General features: G+C 44.0%; 1 protein-coding gene across 1 annotated transcript in view; it reads left to right on the top strand.

Moving 5' to 3' along the window:
- The window catches only part of VSNL1 (visinin like 1), a 103,139-nt gene that overhangs the window by 32,434 nt on the left and 51,573 nt on the right, over nt 1-19,132 (top strand). The window contains exon 2 of the mRNA XM_077844062.1: nt 10,722-10,888. Within this exon, the coding sequence (XP_077700188.1) occupies nt 10,727-10,888 (162 nt within the window). The 5' untranslated portion in view covers nt 10,722-10,726. The remainder of the gene's footprint in view (nt 1-10,721; nt 10,889-19,132) is intronic.

Below are 19,132 nucleotides of genomic sequence, written 5' to 3'. Positions count from 1 at the left end.
ATGAAAAGGGAAGCCAGACGGTGAAGTCACCCAGATGAGGTGCCTCATCTATGTCTGGAACATGGTTTGGAATTTGCTAGAAGGCTAAAGGGAAGCAAATCGTAACTCCCCTCAAAGCCAAAGGAACAGCTAGTACACACCAGAAGTTTGAGATGATATAGCAAGTTAGAGCCAAGGGTGGGATCATGCGCAGGGGTGAGACCAAAGAGATCCTGGGTGTGGGGCAACAGGAGCCCAGGTGGGTGGGCCTGGAAAGCCTCTCTGAGGATTAGATTCAGTGAGGCTAATGGAAGGCCAATGAAGAGGTTACATAGGACAGTGCCTTGATGGATTTGATGTTTTAGAAAGATCATTTGGCTATAGTGTGGAAGATGAATTTCAGGAGGGCACACAGGATGGGGGAGCAAGTTCGGACGATGATAAAAGTGAGAGATGATGGCAGCCTCACCTAAGGTAGTGGTGAGAAAGAAGTCGATGGATTTTGAGAAGGAGTTAGGAAGTAGGATCTACAAACTACTTCACATGATCATTGGTTGGATACAGGAATGTGAGGAGAGGCAGAGTCCTGGATAACATCCAGGCTCTAAATGGGACTCAGGGCAAATGGCAGGGCCATTTACCCAGAGAAGAGCATAGGAAGACATGCTGAGTTTGGTATGGTTGTAGGATACCAAGGTGGAGATGTCTAACAGGAGGATGGAGATATTGTCCAGCATCCAGGGAAGGCTTACTCTGGAGATAGATTTGGGAACCATATTTATCTTTGTAATATAGGGACATTGAGTAAAGGATTGTTGAATAACTGAATTATTGAATTAATTTCTCATATCATGCTTCCTTCAAATAGAACATTTTACTTCTATAAAGCCATCTTTATATGAGAATTTCAAAGTTCTCTGTATTTAAGACCCACTCACATGAGTTAAACTATTTTTTAGAATTACCATTAGAGATAAAAATTTAGGAAAATGGTAAAAGTAAACAACTCTCAGAAAGGAAAGACCACCAGCCTAAGAGTCAGAAGACTTTAGTGACTCTGCTACTACCAATAGACACTTGGACATGTCACTGCCCCCTCGGGATAGCCAAGTCCTTAACTCTGACAGCAAGGAGAGGGCTGGCACTGCTGATGCTCAAGGCTGCTCCTGGCCCCGGGACTGGGGATGTGCGGGTGACGTGGGCGCCCCTGCTCTGTACTTCTCTCCCACAGCTCCCTGCTGATAGGAGATAAGGACCACGGTCCTTCCCCACTGAGACTTGGCAGCACAACCTAGCACACAATCTGTTGGACAGAAGGCTGTGATTATTAATGAAAGCATTTCCTCTGTTACCTCACAGAACTCAGTGAGGTTCTGACACTGCCAGAGATGGCCTGTTTCCTTTCATAGAAATCGATGCTCAGACACACATAGAATGGTTAGAGAAAGACGCACAGGAAAGTAAAAATAAGACACAGAAAAGTGGGTGGCTGTTTGAAACACTCCTAGATGAAAGGTTACCAGCTATTAATCAGCTTACACTTCTGTTCAGTGGGTGAGTGGGGAATTAGATGGAAACTTCACTCAACAGTTGATGCTTAGTCAGGGATGCAGGGTCCTCAGATGACTTTCCTCTGTTGGGTTGGGTATGAAACACTTTTACTTGAAGAAGAAGCAGGACCACAGTAAAATCCCCCAGGTGTCACAATTTGTGCACTTCGGTTTATACATACCAGGTCTGGTACAAGGTGTTAGGGTTAAGGCGATGCCTAGATATCTGGGCCTGGATCTTGAAATATCTGCCTCCCTATCTTCTGGAGCAGCCCAATTTGCTGGGTCCCATGATGAGGCTAATAATAGCTACTGTTTGTTGAACACCTGCTACGTGGAAGGCACTGTGGGAAGAAATTTGCTGTGTTATCTCATTAATTCTCATAACAGCCTTGTGAGCAAATTTCATCATTTCCATTTGACAAATGAGGAAACCTCCAATGGGCTGAGTAGTTGCTCATAAGTAACATACTGTGTATGCAGCAGGAATATCATTTGACTCCATGTCTGCCTCCAACACACTTTTTTGTCCAACTAAAGTCCAGTGAAAAATAAAAGAAACATTGTGGCCCAACAGAAAAGGGAAGGGAACTCGCCAGATGGGGTGAAAGGGAAACTGAGTCTGAGGAGAAACTTTCCCAAAGTCATATCCTAGCACCCAGGCACCAAGGTGGCTTTCGGCTTAACCGCACTTCCCAGGTACTTGAGAGATGTTCTTTGTGTCTGGGAAAGGAGGAAGAAGGCCATGGAGTCTGACCTCCAACGCTGGTCCAACCACTTGAGCACCTTGTAGATCAGAATCCCTGAGCACCCGGTCACCTCCTTACCAGATGGGTTTTAGTTTGGAACCACTTAGATCCCAGAGCTAATGTCCACCAGCAGCTCCCACCCTGGATCAGGGGTCTGATCCCAGGCAAAACCTTTAGACTTAGAGGGACCACTCAGGTAGGAACTTGGCTGGAAGCATCTGAGACAGGCCTACTGGGCAGGGAGGCCACTCTTCATAGTCTGGTCTCAGGGACATAGAGTAGCTCTTTCCTATCCTACAAGGCTCAGACCCTCAGCCAGTGTCGGTGCCCAAGGGTCACAGGTCTGGGCACTATAGCAGCCTCCAGGTTTTCTTCTGTGGCTCAGTAGCCAGGGGCACTGCTAGCTAGGCCCTGTTATGGACTTGTTATATTCCCTGACACAAGTCCCCTAACCTTCCTTGGACAGAAGGTTTCATTTCCAGAAAATGAAGGGGGTTAGATCAGATGATTAATCCCTGGGGCCCACTTCTGTTTTCACCTTTGTGTATATATTATTCTTTCTGGGTTGGAACTCTTGTCACTTGCCCTGACAGTGCCATTGCCACTGCCACTGAAATAGTTTTCTTCATTTATTGCAGATCAAATAATTCTTGCCATATCTTGAGTCCCCAGGGATGCAGTCTGCACCCTCCTAACCTCCCACCTGTTTTGTGCTTATGGGCCAGAACTCTGCTGTAATCCCATGAGGTTCAGGGCTTGAAGTAAAGCCATCAGAGAATGCCATAAGAAAGGAACTGGAGGGTATTATGCTGAGTGAAATAAGTCAATCGGAGAAGGACAAACATTATATGGTCTCAGTCATTTGGGGAATATAAAAAATAGTGAAAGGGAATAAAGGGGAAAGGAGAAAAAATAAGTGGGAAATATCAGAAAAGGAGACAGAACATGAAAGACTCCTAACTCTGGGAAACGAACTAGGGGTGGTGGAAGGGGAGGTGGGCGGGGGGTGAGGGTGACTGGGTGTCGGGCACTGAGGTGGGCACTTGACGGGATGAGCACTGGGTGTTATTCTATATGTTGACAAATTGAACACCGATAAAAAATAAAATTATTTTTAAAAAAAGAAAGAAAGAAAAAGAAAGGATTTCTCGCCTTTTCTGAAGCTTCTCTGGTCCCCAGAGACAGAAAAAAAAAGGCCAGCCTGGGACTCACACTCTGTCCCTGGGGAGATGCTGCTGGGGGCTTGTGAGTATTTTGCTTAGGAAGATACAGACTAGAGGGGCAGAAAGAGCCATTGTGTCAGATAATTGTCCTTATTAGAAAAAAACAAAACAAAACAAAACAACCCACACAATGTGCTGGGCAACTCTGGGGCATGTTTTCAGGGTTGTTTTAACAGTCTCTGGAAACTAGCAACCTAGTGTCATTTGTTTATAGGATCCAAGGGAGGTAGTGATGGAGATTGTTTCAACATCCCTGCTCAGAGATAAACATGTGTCCTGGCTTATAGGCTTTGGGTGTTTGGCATGGGGACAGTGTGCTGCTGGGGTAGGAGGGTGGGATCACCCAGCCGGGGTCAGGAGACCAGGGAACTCCCTCTGCCATTGGTTGCCTGTGTGATCTTGGAGAGTCTCAGACTTTCTAACCTAAAATCAAGGGGATTAAAGCAGAAGAGGGCAGCCCCGTTGGCTCAGCGGTTTAGCGCCGCCTTCAGCTTAGGTCATGATCCCGGGTCCTGGGATCGAGTGCTGCATCGAGCTCCCTGCAGGGAGCCTGCTTCTCCCTCTGCCTGTGTCTCTGCCTCTCTCTCTCTCTCTCTCTTTCTGCGTCTCTCATGAATAAATAAATAAAATATTTTTTAAAAAAATAAATAAAGCAGAAAAGCCTGGAGGCAAATCTTTACAAGCTTTGGTCTTCCCTAGTTGTGTGATTTTTAAATTCTTTTTTTGTGTGTGTGTGGGGGGGGAGCAAGGGGGCGGGACAGAGGGAGAAGTAGAGAGAATCTTAAGTAGGCTCCATGCCCAGCACAGAACCCCACATGGGGCTCCATCCCAGGACCCTGAGATCAAGACCTGAGACAAAATCAAGAGTCAGATGCTTAACTGACTAAGCCACCCAGGCACCCCTCAAACTCTTAATGTTAGTCCCCAATACAAGATCTTGAAACAACATCAGGGATATCAAACAAGGGAGCAAGGCATCAATGAGAACTTGAGTTGTATCTATGCTGCTTTGGATGCTTTCTCCTCAGACCATCTACTCTGATTTTTGTTCATGGTTTTCATCAGTGCTCTCCAAATTGACCTGAGTTGCTTGCTAAAAGTACAGATTTCCTTCTCAGTGTGGGTCTCATGAAGCTACATTTTTAACTAGAGTAGCAAGGATGATTTTTGTCCTCAGGCAAGTTTGGGGAACACTAGTTTAGAGCTTTCACCTGGGGAACAGTCACAGGTGAAGTTGCCTGATCTTCAGAAGCTTCAGAAGCTTCTGAAAAGGCGAGAAATCCTTTCTTACAGATAAGGCATTGTCTCTCTGGTCCCTCTGCTCTGAGCCTTCATCTCATCATTATCCCATATTCCAACGGGTGTCAGTGTCTCCCCATCCAGTTCTGAGCTCTTCAAGACTGGAATCACGTCTTCTCTCTACATCCCACCATGCCTAGCATGGAACCTTTCCCATAGACAACACCTATAAATGTCAGCCACGCTGAGGTGCCCAGAGCTGACCAGACCATGGGTCATTATTGATGTGAACCATGGTGTCAAGAGGAAGGAGAAGGGGAGAATAGTACAGACTTGTGGAGAAGTGTCAGAGAGAAGCCAGCCTTGGAACCAAGCCTTGCAGGAGGAGTACTGTTTAGACAGGTGGTAAAGAAAGGAAGAGCCATCCAGGCAGGAGTCTAAGCATGAGAGGGCCTGTCTCTTCCAGTTATTTCAGTGTACAAGTCAGGAGCCCAGGGCTGAGGGAGAGCACCTGCTGTATTCAAGGCTGGCCCAGGTAATCTGACACTACAGCCAGCTCAGCTCCTGGTTAAGACTCCTTCCACACCTGGCACTGTACTCCACCGGCCTCCAGCTGAGCCCCTAAAGTCCTTCCTTCCTCCGCTCTGAGCCTTACTTCCAGGGCTGTTTCCCCATGGTGTGCTTATCCTGTTGTGTGTCTGCATGTGTGCCTGGGCCGCCCCATCTCAGCCCCCAGTCTGCATGAATCTTGCCAAGATTCAGCTGGGCCGATGGCCAGATTACCTGCCTGTGAGAAGCCAGGCCTGCTGCTCTGTGTGCCTCATTGCAAGCAGTGGGTCCTGCTGTGTTCCAGGAGGCTGGACTCAGATATCAGAGTGAGTAAAGGACAAGCTCAGGGCAACGCACGCACACACACACACACACACACACACACACACTACTCGAGTCCTCTCTAAGACCCAATGGGTTTGTGGAGGAAAGATGCTCATGGGCACATCTTGCCTCCCCTGGCAGGCCCAATCATCCTATAGGAAGTCTCCCAGATGTGTCCTGAGGGCACTCACTCGTACATGCTTTGCCTCCTCTGCTCTGGAGTTCTGCTATAGAGACTGTAGGAAGTGGAAGAGAGGTGAGCAGAACTCAAGGCAGGAAGGCCAGTGAGAAGGACAAATACCACAACTTGATGGTTGCAGAATCCAGTCAAGAGAAGATGATGGCCTGTATTAGGAAACCAAGGGGGTTCTAGAGAATGACTTTTATTCTGTACTCAGCTTTATTAGCTGGTTGAGCTAAGGTGAAGTACTCTTTCTCTGTGAGCTTCAAAGCCCTCCTCAGTAAAAGGGAGGTGATAATAATCTCTTTCATACTGGATTGTTACAAGGGTAAATGTTGTTGCATGGAGCCTTTTGTAAACTGTGGAGTATAAAAATGTGGTCTTTTCTGGCATCATTTGCAATTTGGTGCTGGGCTCTCCTCATCCACGAGCCCATTCCTGGTGGTGTTCTTTTGCATGCCAAAACCCCTCTACCAGCCTGTTTTATGCCTCGCCCTGAGTATCTCTCTACTGTAACTCAAACCATGAGATATAATTTGGTTTGGAGCTTGCCTGGTTTTTATCTTATAACCTGGAATGCTTGCGTTCAAATAATACACTCCAGTGTCTGTCCCCTCCCTTCTTAGGCAACAAATGTTCAAGTACCAACCGGTGCCCAGGTAAGGAATCCACAGAGTCAACATGTGTGGACTCTTTTGAGACAAGTTGATTTGAAGTCTGTGACTCATCATTTCATATTTGCAGAACTGATGCTGCTGATCACTGAATGGTGGAGTTGGAAGGGGCTTAAAGGGCATCTGGTCCAACTCACTTGTTTTTCAAATGAGGAAACTGAGCAACAGAGAAAGGATCGGGTCCCAAGATCACAGAATGAACTAAAAACAGAACTGGAATAACACACACACCCCGACCCCACCCCCAGACACACATCTTTTATTTTCTTTTATTTGTGTCATGAAATCTTTTTATTGGGAATGTGATATGCTTTACTGTCATTTTTATCCTTCCTGTCATCTTTATCTCATAATGAAAGACACTACAGGCCTGTATCACTGTAGCTCCAGGACAAAGGGAGTGTAGGTGGGGAGTGTTAATCCATCAATGCTTTCCTTCATGCATCAGACATCACTAAGCACCACCTGTATGCCAAATAATGAAGATATTGAGACAAAAGACATGAGCCCTGGCTTCAAGGTGTTCAAAATTTAGTGATGAAGGCAACCACAAAAAAACAGTCTCTGGGAGGGCAGGCAATTTTCCATAGAGTTAAATTAAACATTCCTCCCATCTGTTGCCTGCACATTATATTTATACTTATGATTGCATTGATTCTTTTCATATATAGATTACTATGAGACTATCCTTCCAGAAAGAAACATACCAAATACCACAACTTGATGACGACCAAGGCCAAGGTCCTTGAGTATCTGTTTCACATTGGTTCAGTGCCCCTCATTCATTCGTTCCCTCAAAAAATATTTGTTGAGCAGCTAGTATGAGATAGCCAGGATGCAAAAATGAATAAAAGATAGTCCTCTCTCCCAAGAAACTAACAATTCAGTAGAGAAATAAATAATGACCATGGAAGATTTTACAAGGGAGTGGGGATGTCTAGGTGAAAGGATGTCTAAGTCAGCCTTGGAAAATCCCCAAAGGTTTCACAGAGTGGGTGGCATGTGAGCTAAGGCTACTTAAAGAAAGAGAAGACTGCTGAACAAGTGAAAAGACAGATGGGCAGAAAACGAGGATGTGAGTAGGCAGGACAGGTGCCAGGCTAGGGAGATGGGGCTACATCCTGTAGACAATGAGAAGTGTTGACAGTTTTAGGGAGAGGATCAGATGGTAAGGTTTGTATTTTAGAAATTCATTCAAGCAGCCGTGCAGAAGGTGGGCTGGAGTCAGGGAGCTTGGGGAGAATCATTAATCCAAATGAGGCCTGATGATACCAGCGGCAGTGCCACATTGAGCCAGGCCAGAACTTGATTTTCTATATGATTCTTTCTATATGATTCATCTACTGCCAGGCACACCTGACTGATAGTTGCTGACCATGATCCATAGTCAAGAAGCATGAAGTTATGCATGTGAGTCTCCAAAACTGTGACTTATGGTCCTGATGGTGTCCCCTGTGTGAGACCACCTGCTCCCCAGTAAACAGCAGAAACAGTTTCAGGTACCATAAGTGATCCCTGAAGAATCCAAGCTTCCTTGCTTAAGAGAGAAGCTGACATGCTGTTGACCTTTCTTTTCTTTTTTTTTTTTAAGATTTATTTATTTATTTGAGAGAAAGAGTGCACATAAGCACACACATATGCAGAGGAAGGTCAGATGGAGAAGAGAGAGAATCTTTAAGCAGACTCTGCACCGAGCTCAGAGCCCATAGCAGGGCTTGATCGCACAACCCTGACATCAGGACCTGAGCCAAAGCCAAGAGTTGGATGCTCAACCCACGGAGCCACCCAGGCGCTCCCATACTGTTGACCTTCTTTTTTTTTTTTTTTTTTTTTTTTTTTTACTGTTGACCTTCTAAAGGCATTTGAGAGAGGCAGTTTTTAATAATCCTTAATCCATTTTCCCATCGTTAATACAAACTCACTCTGGCTTGTGGTTTTGGTAAACTCCAACAGTTTTTCTAAAATAGGGCCTGGCAGAGTGACTGATCCCTCTCTCATCCCTTCTTTGAGTGCCAAGAGGCGCTGATTCAGCCTCACAAACCTTCCTGCTTTTGCTCCTCCTGTTCCTTCTGAGATGCCTTCCATCCACCTGTCTGTCTGTGATTGTACCTTAGAGTCTTGCTAATCCAGGTTCAAATTCTGGCTCTGCCACACTTCACTTGTATGGTCTTGTACAAGAGAGCTGCCCGAATCCTTACTGCTGAGTTGTCATAGGGTTCAAGATTATGTATGGAGAGTGCTCGACACTGTGCCTATCCCACAGCCAACACTCAGCTTTCAGCAGCTGTTACTCTTAGGTGAGATTCTGGTTCAGTAATGCAAATTTGTAATTCTCTACTGAAAACAACAAAGTGAAATCCTGAAAGTTTGGTAATACATCTTTTGGTTAGCAGGATAACCACGGATTACAGTTTTCTCGCCCAGATTAATGAAACTTGACACCTGAGTCCCCAACTTGATTTCCATATCCAGCTGTGGGATCCCACAGTAACCTATGATTAAGAGACTGTTGCTAATGTGAGACGTGGAGCTTGAAATCAAGAGCAAAAATAAGCAGAGACACTCCATGATAAAGGATATAGTTGCTGATCCTGGGGTCCTTTGCTCAAACAGAAGAGTTCGGAAGACAAATGGCCATTTTAATGATATCTTCTCATTGTGTTAGGTTGGGATGGTGCTGAGGAGAAAGCTTTCCCTGAAAGTAGCAAGAGTGGTTTGGTTTCATCACAGTGAAAGAATTGTTCAGTGTTAGGGCAGGTCACTGACAATGGGTGTGGAATCTCTTGTAAAAGAAGGCAAAAAATTAAAAACAACAAAGTATGTGATGAGATTACCCCTTCTGGGTGATTGCAAGCATGGACCTGTCTAGAGACGAGGAGAGAATGTGTCTCCAGCACATTAAAGCCCTACATTCACTTGGGTAAATTTTTCAAAGCCTAATTAAGTTCCTGTATCAGGATTTTGCAGATCTTGTGACACTTTCCTTATTCTGGTGGTCCTTCAGATTTTCGATTTTAATTTGACTCTAGTTAATGTGTTCAGCTTTCACTTTTTTCGTTATAAAACAACAACATTGAGGGATGCCTGGGTGGCACAGTGGTTGAGCAACTACCTTGGGCCCAGGGCGTGATCCTGGGGTCCCGGGATCAAGTCCCACATCGGGCTCCCTGCATGGAGCCTGCTTCTCCCTCTGCCTGTTGTCTCTGCCTCTGTCTGTGTGTGTCTCTCGTGAATAAATAAATAAAATATTTTTAAAAAAATTTAAAATAAACAAGATTGAAGGGAAATTTTTTAAAAATTCACTTTAATTTTCCTGCACTAGTGCAAAAACTAGTTTAACTATGGAGTATTGTTTATTTTTATTTATCTGCTTATATCTTAATTAGCCATCACAGTGAATCTGAAGAGTTTTGTCATTATATTTATTTCGTTAAGGAACACATTTGAGATAAGGCGGTTAATTAATATTGCCCTAAGTAACACAGCTAGTAAACAGTCCATAACCTAGCACATAACAGATATAGGTAACATTGTTTTATGTATTGTTACTTTTACTTACTAGCAGTAGTACTAGGAGAATGGAATTAGGTCAACTGAAATTCACCACCCAATCTCTCTAAAAAGCCATCAAGTTTGTCAACACTGATGGCGACCTTATAGAAAACCTCTGAAGAGGAGAGGAGAAAGAGAAATAATTTGGCTAATAAAAATAAGCTGTTTCTATTAAAAAAAAAAAAAAAGCTGCAATGTTAGAACCAGCTGAGATTTGCTACCATTGCTGATCAGATTTCCCAAGTCTGCTTATAATCATTTGCCTGTAAAGCCTTCTCATTGCGTGTGTCAATAATCCCACTTGATATTCTTACAAACTAAATGTGGAATTAGCTATCTAGGCAGCAAGCGCTGCTGCATTTTAATTCCTAGAAGGAAAGAGAAACAGTGCCCATATACTTTACACAAATAGCACCAACAGGGATGGCTGCCTTTCCATGTGGGAGTCGATGCAATGTGAGTGGGAACGCATGATGGAGGAGGAAGAGCCCTACCACCATTCGAGCCCCACAAGGGTCTTTCTTCACTCATCTCCTTTCTGGAATGCCAAATAGAAGGAGGCAGACTTGGGGGGTTGGGGGGTTGATCTGACACAGTGGAGGGAGTTGCCATCACAGGCCTATTTAGGACTCTACTCTGACTTGGCTCCTAATCAGGCTTGAAATGATCACAGCTAATTGCATTAATTTGTTTTTCTCCAGGCAGGATGGGGAAACAGAATAGCAAACTGGCCCCCGAAGTGATGGAGGATCTGGTGAAGAGCACGGAGTTTAACGAGCACGAGCTCAAGCAGTGGTACAAAGGTTTCCTCAAGGACTGTCCAAGTGGGAGGCTGAACCTCGAGGAGTTTCAGCAGCTCTACGTGAAGGTAAGTCATCTTCAGTCTCTTGTCTTCTCCAGGCCACAAAACACCTCATCTTCCTGAAACATAGCTTCCTAGGTAGGGGGTTGCAACTCCAAGTAGCCCATTTGTTTCAAATGCTGATGATTTGCCAAACAAAAGGGAAAGTAGAAGTTCTTAAAAATGCAGAGGGATGAGTTTTGTTCCGGGCCAAAGTCAAGCAGTTTCTGAATAAGAAGAGTAATAATAGTTCGGTCAAAACATTGACTAGAGGGGTGTCTGGGTGGTTCAGTGGGTGAGCATCAGCCTTTGGCTCACATCGTGATCCTGGGATCCTGGGATCAAATCCTGCATGGGGCTCCCCACAGGGAGTCTGCTTCTCCTTCTGCCTATGTGTCTGCCTCTCTCTGTGTGTCTCTCATGAATAAATAAATAAAATATTTAAAAAAAAATCACTGACTAGAGTTCAAAGGATGACAGTGTTGGGTGAAACTACAGTGGAAATCTCAGATAATAGTGTTTGCTGATGATTATGGACAAACTGTTAATTACACTACAGTTTGGCATGTAAAAGGTAACTGCACCTCGCTCCATTAAAGAGAAAGTACATGGGACGCTTTTTCACCACGAAATGCCCTCCTATTTGCAGAGAAGCAAACAACCTAGATTCCTCCAATAGCACCATTGGGAGGGGGTGGGGAGGTCCAGTATTCATTTGGGCATAAGGTCTACAATGTGGCCTCTTAACTCAGCATTTTGCACTGTTTACACCCTGGAATTTAGATAAAACTATCAGTGGAAGGTATCATTTCAACTGCAGTGGTATAATCTTGGTTCTTCTGAGCTTATCAGTTGTACTGGTTCTAGATTTGGCAAGATCTAAGACATTCCATTTTGTGCGTCAGTATAGCATGTTAGGCTTTTGGAAGAAATGTGTGGTTTTTCTTTGAACTTTTTCTGATGGAAATACCAAATGGAAAATACTACTTTTATCCTTTAAATGTATCGACCATCGATTTGAGTGATGTGAACCATCCAGGTACACCTATGTGTGGGGAATGATTGTATAAAGTATGAACATTGCTTTGACCTCCTGAAGTTGAGAGTTTCACTGAGGCAGTGCTCCAGCGGTCCTATCCTTACCTGTGTACAAGCAGGGGCATGTGTATGAATGCTCCTGGCTACACTGTTTGCAACAGCAAAGCTGGGAAGCAGCCCAAATGCCCATCAAAGGGTGAGTGGAAAATAAACTATGATATGTTCACATAGCAGGCAAAGCAGTTGAACTGTAGCATCACTGAAACATTAAGTGCAAAAAGTCAGTCTTAAAATATTCTGAATTAAACACAGATAAGATTTTTTAAAAATTTTATAGGACTACAAATAAATGCAATAAAATTGTGTAAAAAAGGAAAGCAAGAGTGATGAAGACAGGATCCAGACTGATGGCTACATGCAGGGGGGAAGAGGCAAGGTATGGGATAGGGGGTAGGACCACATGATTAGATACATATCATATCTAAGTCATATGACTGTGGTTTTGAGTGATGAGTTTACAGATGGTTGCTACAGCAATATTAGAAACCCAGTAACCATGTAAGAACCACTGATGAGCATCAGTGACCTAGGGTTATCATGAAACCAAAGCTGAGCAGCCAAGGGCCACGGTATACACAAAACTACCTCCTTAAATGTGTGTAGAAAGGTACACCTAGAGTGGCATGTGTGTATAGTATAAGATCACTGTGCCATTTCTAAGATCTAAGACATTAGTTTTTATCACATAGAGCTTTTTCATGTAGAAGTGCTGAGAAATGCATTTATTGTTCACTTGATATAAATTACTTTTGCAGAGAAGTGGGATGATATGCATTTTCCTATATTATTAAACCACTCTCCGTGGTTTTCCAAGTCACATCTTCTCACATTTTATCACCTAGGAGTTAGCCTGAGCCTCACAACTGTCTTCACTCTCAGCCCCAAGGAAAGTACAGACAAATGAGATTTGTCACAGCTACTTTCATATCACTGGAGGTCATGCAAGCTGTCATTCTGTGTTTAAGAAAGCTCTGTGTGCCACATCCCTCACTATTTGTTTAAAATGAGAGAGGTTTGCCTTTGAAGAATTAGTTGAAATGCAGGAAATGAGGTATTTCATTTGCATACTGGAAATATTCAGTGCTGGAAAGCACCAGCCTCAAGATGGGGGTGGGGGTGTGTGTGGGAACATGAAACCCAGCTCAGCATTTTGTGGTACAACTGATGTACCTATAAAACATCATCTCCCTCCTTCACCTCTCCCACCCCACCCGAGAGTGGATTTTTTTATTCCAAGAAGAGAGCATCTGACTTTCTGGATGGAGTTTGGATTCTTGGCAGCCTCTGAACATCCGTGTTCAAACTCAGCCTGTGCTCTTGTGTCAGATCATCAGAAAGCAGGCAAAGTCTCCTTCTCCTTCCAGAGTTGTCCAAGGACATTATACAGGGGAGAACCACAGAGGAAATATGCCATGTACACAGGGAGGGGAAAAAAAGACAGCTTTGAAATGCTAGAAGGAAGAAGCCCAGAGAAAGATGTGGATTATGTAATAAGGCTCAAGAGGAGGGCTGACAAGAAAAGACTTCCTTTAATGCTGCTGAAAAGTGCAAATATTCAGCAAGGCACAGTTCTTATCCTGGTGAATAGATCGTGGTTCCTTCTATCTCAGCGTGGACATTGAGACATCCTGGAATCCACCTGAGCGAGCAAAACTGCCTGTGGCCTCTGCCCTCCTGTGTATGTGGTCAGCCTGGTGTGTCTACTGTTTGTAACCAGCCTGACCCACTTTGGGCTCCAGGAGAGGCACTTTGCTGCCATAGAACCAACCCTTTTGAGGTGTAGGGAGGAGCAGGATAATGAGAGAGGCCCCTCTGCTAGGCCAGAAGCCATAAACTTTCAACTTTAGAAGCCTTTGTATCCAAGATATAAAAGAACCCCTTCATAAGGCCTATGTTTAAAAATGTTTAAAAATGAGGTTCAGGGGCACCTGGGTGGCTCAGTGGTTGAGTGTCTGCCTTCTGCTCAGGTCATGATCCTGGGGTCCTGAGATCGAGTCCCATGTCGGGCTCCTTGCAGGGAGCCTGCTTCTCCCTCTGCCTATGTCTCTGCCTCTCTATGTGTCTTTCATGAATAAATAAATGAAATCTTTAATAAAAAAAAAAAAAACAGGTTCAGAAAAATGAGGCCTAGTGTTACAGAAAGAGTGAAGGTAGGACACATATTAAAGATGGCGTGGCCACTCTCACCACAGCACACAGCCTGGCCTGACGACTGGTTCCATGGCAGCCCACCATCAGCCCCCTCCAGCCCCTCCAACTTACAGCTGCAGGAGCAAGCTTCACAGAACACAGGCCTGGGCACAGCCCTTCCTAGTGTGTTCACTCTTATGTTGTGTAAACCATAGTGACCTCATTTTCATCAATGTAAGACCCAGTGATTAGCACAGAGCATGCCACAGAGCAAGCATCAGTAAGTGTTCGTTGAGTGAATTATATTAAATGCTGGCTGTGTATCTCCTCATGGAGCCTTCTGGTAGGGAATCCTATAGAAATGACTAAAGGATGGGACCTGCCTGCCCTCCAGGGTCTCCTAGGCTAATGGAGAAGGCACAGTTAACCCCAGTCCTAGACAGGATGACATAAATCCTTGTTGGTGGGGGAAGATGAGAAATAGGAGGTTAACTTCTAAATGGACTATTAAATAAGAAGTTAATGAATGCAGTGATGAAAGGCAAACTTTTCTCTTTGCCTTTTAGAAGATAAAACGTCTCTGAGTAGATAGTGTTTACCTTTTCCAAGCTCAGTACCATGTTTATGTTACAAAAATATATGGGAATTCCATTCAATAAGAAATGTTCTAGGCCTAAAGCTTTGGAAATACAAGTCTAAAAAATAAAATAAATATAAGTCTACTCACCAAAACTCTATTTTTAAAAAAGATTTTATTTATTTGAAAGAGAGAGAGCATGTTCATGCACAAGCAGGGGGAGGGGCAGAGGGAAAGTGAGAAGCAGGCTTCCTGCTGAGCAGGGGACCCCCCCCCCAACAGAAGGCTCCATCCTAGAACCCCAGGATCATGACCTGAGCTGAAGGCAGATGCTTGACCAACTGAGCCATCCAGGTGCTCCTCACCAAAACTCTTTATTGACACAACTACTGAGAGACATATATTAAAACAAACAAAAATAAATGATATCATAGAATCTGAGGCATCTAAGCATTTCATGATATATTTTTATATATCATATTTTATATATTTATATATTAGAGTAAGAAAGATTTTCTAGTTAACAAAGTATCACAACCATATTCTATAAATTCTCTATAGTTTCAGAATTTCACTAAAAATTAAAAGAATTTCAGAATTTTACTAAAATTAAAATTAATTTTACTACGAATTTAAATTCTGAAGCTTAAAACGTATCACTGCTTGTTTCCTGAAAGTTACATGCAAACATATAATAAATGTAGGATTTCAGGCATATAATCTTTGTTTTGTAGAATATGAAATAAAACATTTGCATCTCGTTTTTGCCATTTTACCACATAAAAGTCACTTTGATCAAGTGACTTTGCAAATGAAAAAAAATTGATCTATATCAATGGGCAATTCAAACTTGAATGTGTTATCAAAATCACTTGGACTGACTATATAATTGGCAGATTGCTGGGCCCCTTCCTCAGGTTGCTGTTTTACTGGGCCTAGGACAGAGCTCCAGCAAATGGATCTCTAGTAAGACCTCACAGATAGTTCTAATGGAGAAAATCCATGCATGACATTTGAGAAGTACTAGTCTGGAGTTTAACCTGGGAGTATCCTTCGGTAGGTTTCTAGAATTCTGTACACACTGAGATGGTGTATAAAAGTTTGTATCTATGCTCTCTACTCTCTAGGGAGAGCTTTCATCGGATTTATAAAGTGTTCTGTAAGGTGAAGAAAGGTTAAGAATAACTAAAGATGCTCCTAACCATTGTCAGGCTTAACATTCTAATTCCTACAATGGAGACTTAGTGGGTCTTAACTGATGCTAAGACAAATGAAGAAACATCCCCTTTAAAGCTATACTTTCAAATAAACTTCCCTGGCAGAAAATAAGAATGACAGATTCTTATCTGCATCTTGCCAAATTTGTTTCCAGTTTGCAGGTGATCTTTTCCTGATTTGGGGCCAGTTAATTAAGTTGAATTTTGTCCAGAGCACCATGAAAATGAAAATGGGAAGGCCCCAGTGAGATAAAATGCAATTCCTGGGAGGGCACCTGGGTGGTTCAGTGGTTATGCATCTGCCTTTAGCTCAGGTAGTGATCCTGGGGTCCTGGGACCAAGTCCCCACATCAGGTTCCCCGCAGGGAGCCTGCTTCTCCCTCTGCCTGTGTCTCTGCCTCTCTCTGTGTGTCTCTCATGGATAAATAAGTAAAATCTTTAAAAGAAAATGCAATCCTTGCTCTACCTTCCCTGTCCTGAGCACACCGATGTTCCAAGTGCTGTGTATGTCCTGAATCTTCCTTCCTTGGGCCACTGTTGCCTGGTCTGCCATCAAAGAGCTAATAGTCAAGTGTAGGCTTATCATGTACTTACGTGTATGACTGTGAGGGACCATGTAAGACAAGGAAGGGCCTCTGGGCCCAGGGTGGGCTGGCAGGGAAGGTGATATGGAAGCTGATCATCAAAGGAAGGATGTTATGGACATGAGGAGCTACAGGTCTCTGAACACTCAAGAATCTCACTGACTAGAATCCCAAAACCTGGACTAAAAGATGACTGTTGCGTTTGAGAGCATTTTCCTATGGCATCTGCAGGGGGCCCTCAGACTCAGTGTCTCAGGCTGAAATAAAAACAGAACAAAATGAAACAAACATGAACCTCCTGGCAATCCTGCTGAGAAAATGTGAAAAACACCTGTTGAAGAAAAAGCTTGTCCACAGCAGAGGCTCCTACCATAGGCCTCCTCCCTTGTTTCTCCCTCCCTCCCTTTTCTCTCTTGTCCATGTCCCCTTCCTTTGTTGACACTCTAACATGCTTCACTACAATGGTTAGTTCACTTGACTCTCACCTTGGCCTACCATGGAAGGAGACTTTGGAGTAGAGTTCCCTCACTTCAGGGCTTAGTGGTCGGAAGGTCAGGAGACTTGCCCAAAGCTGCAGAGAGACCAACACAGAGGAGCACTGCACCACCCTGCAAACAGCATTCTCCTCACCTTGCTATGCATCATGTATTCTCTTGGCTATATTCAGGAGCAAGCATCTGGAAGCTTCTTTGGTCTTCTTTGTTGCCAGGCAGAATGCCTCCAATGCTCCCTTGTCACTCCATCCTAACTATCCTTCCAGGACTGGCTCAAAACCTTCTTCCTTGATTTCTCCATTTACAAAGCAGGAAGTCTTTTCCTCCTGTTTATTCCAGTGACTTTGGGCCCCCCATCTCCTTGTACGAGGATAGTATGTCTTTACAACACAGTTATGCAAGCTTTTCCCACCTTCTCTCTGGTTAGAGCTCTTCTCCATTCCCCAGAGCCTACACTGCTATTGGTGTTTTACCTGAACACATAAATGCCATGTGGTTTAACCTGAAGGCTAGACATGTACCTGCCTACCATACACTAGCCATGTGACCTTGGGAAAGCCCTGTGCTTAAAAGTTTGTTAAATAAATCAACAAACCACTCTGGCTCTCAGTTGCCTAATCTACCAAATGGGGAGACTGTTTTGAGCCCTGCTTACTTAATGTGAGAGTCAACCAAAGTGCTCTGTAAACAGAGAATCATCTTGCCCAGGAAAGGCTCATCAGTGGCTCGATCTTAGGCACCTGGGCAGGAGAGTGCTTCTGGATTCCAGACTATCCAGTATCTTGGATTGTGGCATCAAGAGCTGGCTCCCCTATGAGATATTTTATCAAAAGAGAACGTGACAGAGATGGCTATTATGGCTTCTCCACATCTGATTCAAATCAATTTTGAAAATAAAACTCTTGGCTCAAAACAGATTTTTGGATGGTCGGTTTTTCAGGGACTCAGACTCAGCCTGTTCCTAAGAGGTAATTAGGAGTAGGCCTTATTAAAAATTTGTTGGGCAGAACTATATACAGAAACATTCTAATTCCTTCGGGAAACAGACATTACATAAGACACAAAATGTCATCCAGATTGGGTTAGTGAGGATGTTGCAATTTTTAGTGAGAACCTGGGAATTCATTTCCATTTGGAATGTTTGCCAACATGATCGAGGCTGCACTTCAACTTGAATTAATGTGGAAAACAAGAGCTAGGAGAAAGAGATGACAATAAAGTTATAGTTCTGAGAAAACCAAGTCCCATGTGAGGCTCCAAAGGCATTTTATTATGGTGAGATTGTCTTAGGGAATAGCTAGCTACCAGAGCGTCTTGCATTAGAGAGAGCATTTATCCCAGAGGGTTGGAAGTGATAACCTTCTCCTGTCTCACAGGGTGTGAAATTATTTTGGATGGCATCCACACCTTGGGATTTTGCTTTCCGGTGATAGGGCAGGTGTCAGTTAGAGAGGTATCAATGGTCACTGCAGCCATGCTATCCAAAGGAATGCTCTTAGAGGAAACCTCAACTTCTCTGCCCTCAGGATAAGGTTGGAAAGAGCCCTTTAGAAGTTTCTCAGTCCACCCGCCCCCCATTTCCCCCCATTTTACACAGGAGGATACCGAAGCTCTTGGGAGTCAGGAGGCAGCCCAAGATTGAGCTGTTTCTTCATTGCTCCAGTTAACACCCAAAAGGATGTGTCTCAATTCCAGCCTGATGGAGGTTTCAAGAAGAACCTACTCTCCCTTTAGCTATTCTCTAGAGCTAATTGGACAATCCATTTCTCATTGGAAATAGAGCCAAAGAGGCAGAAGTAGCCCATTTCTGTTACAGAATTGGACTTGAAGGTACAAAATCATGTCTGGACCTCTCATTATAAAAGCCGCTTTACATTACTGGATTTTTCTAATCTTTGAGAGGGTGACAGGGGTTTGGATCTGGTACCATTGACTGACTCCCCTTGGTGGGAATCCTTCCTCCCTTCCTGTGGCCCATTGAGCACCTCTGAGAATGCTCTCTGTCCTCAATTATTCACGCTCATGGCTCCACTTGGAATGGGTCTTGGACCATTGATGTTTCCCTCTGAGGGTAGTTATGGAGCTTGGGGTTCCATCCTTGTGACTACCTGATGTAGCTACAAATCGTTTCCTATCCTGAGGTCTAAGTCACTTCTTCCCTCTCAGATGAA

Source organism: Canis aureus, chromosome 12 (genome assembly GCF_053574225.1).
Source record: "Canis aureus isolate CA01 chromosome 12, VMU_Caureus_v.1.0, whole genome shotgun sequence".
Taxonomy (NCBI): Eukaryota; Metazoa; Chordata; class Mammalia; order Carnivora; family Canidae; genus Canis; species Canis aureus.
Note: the sequence above shows the minus strand (reverse complement) of the source record. Positions and strands in the feature narration are given on the sequence as shown.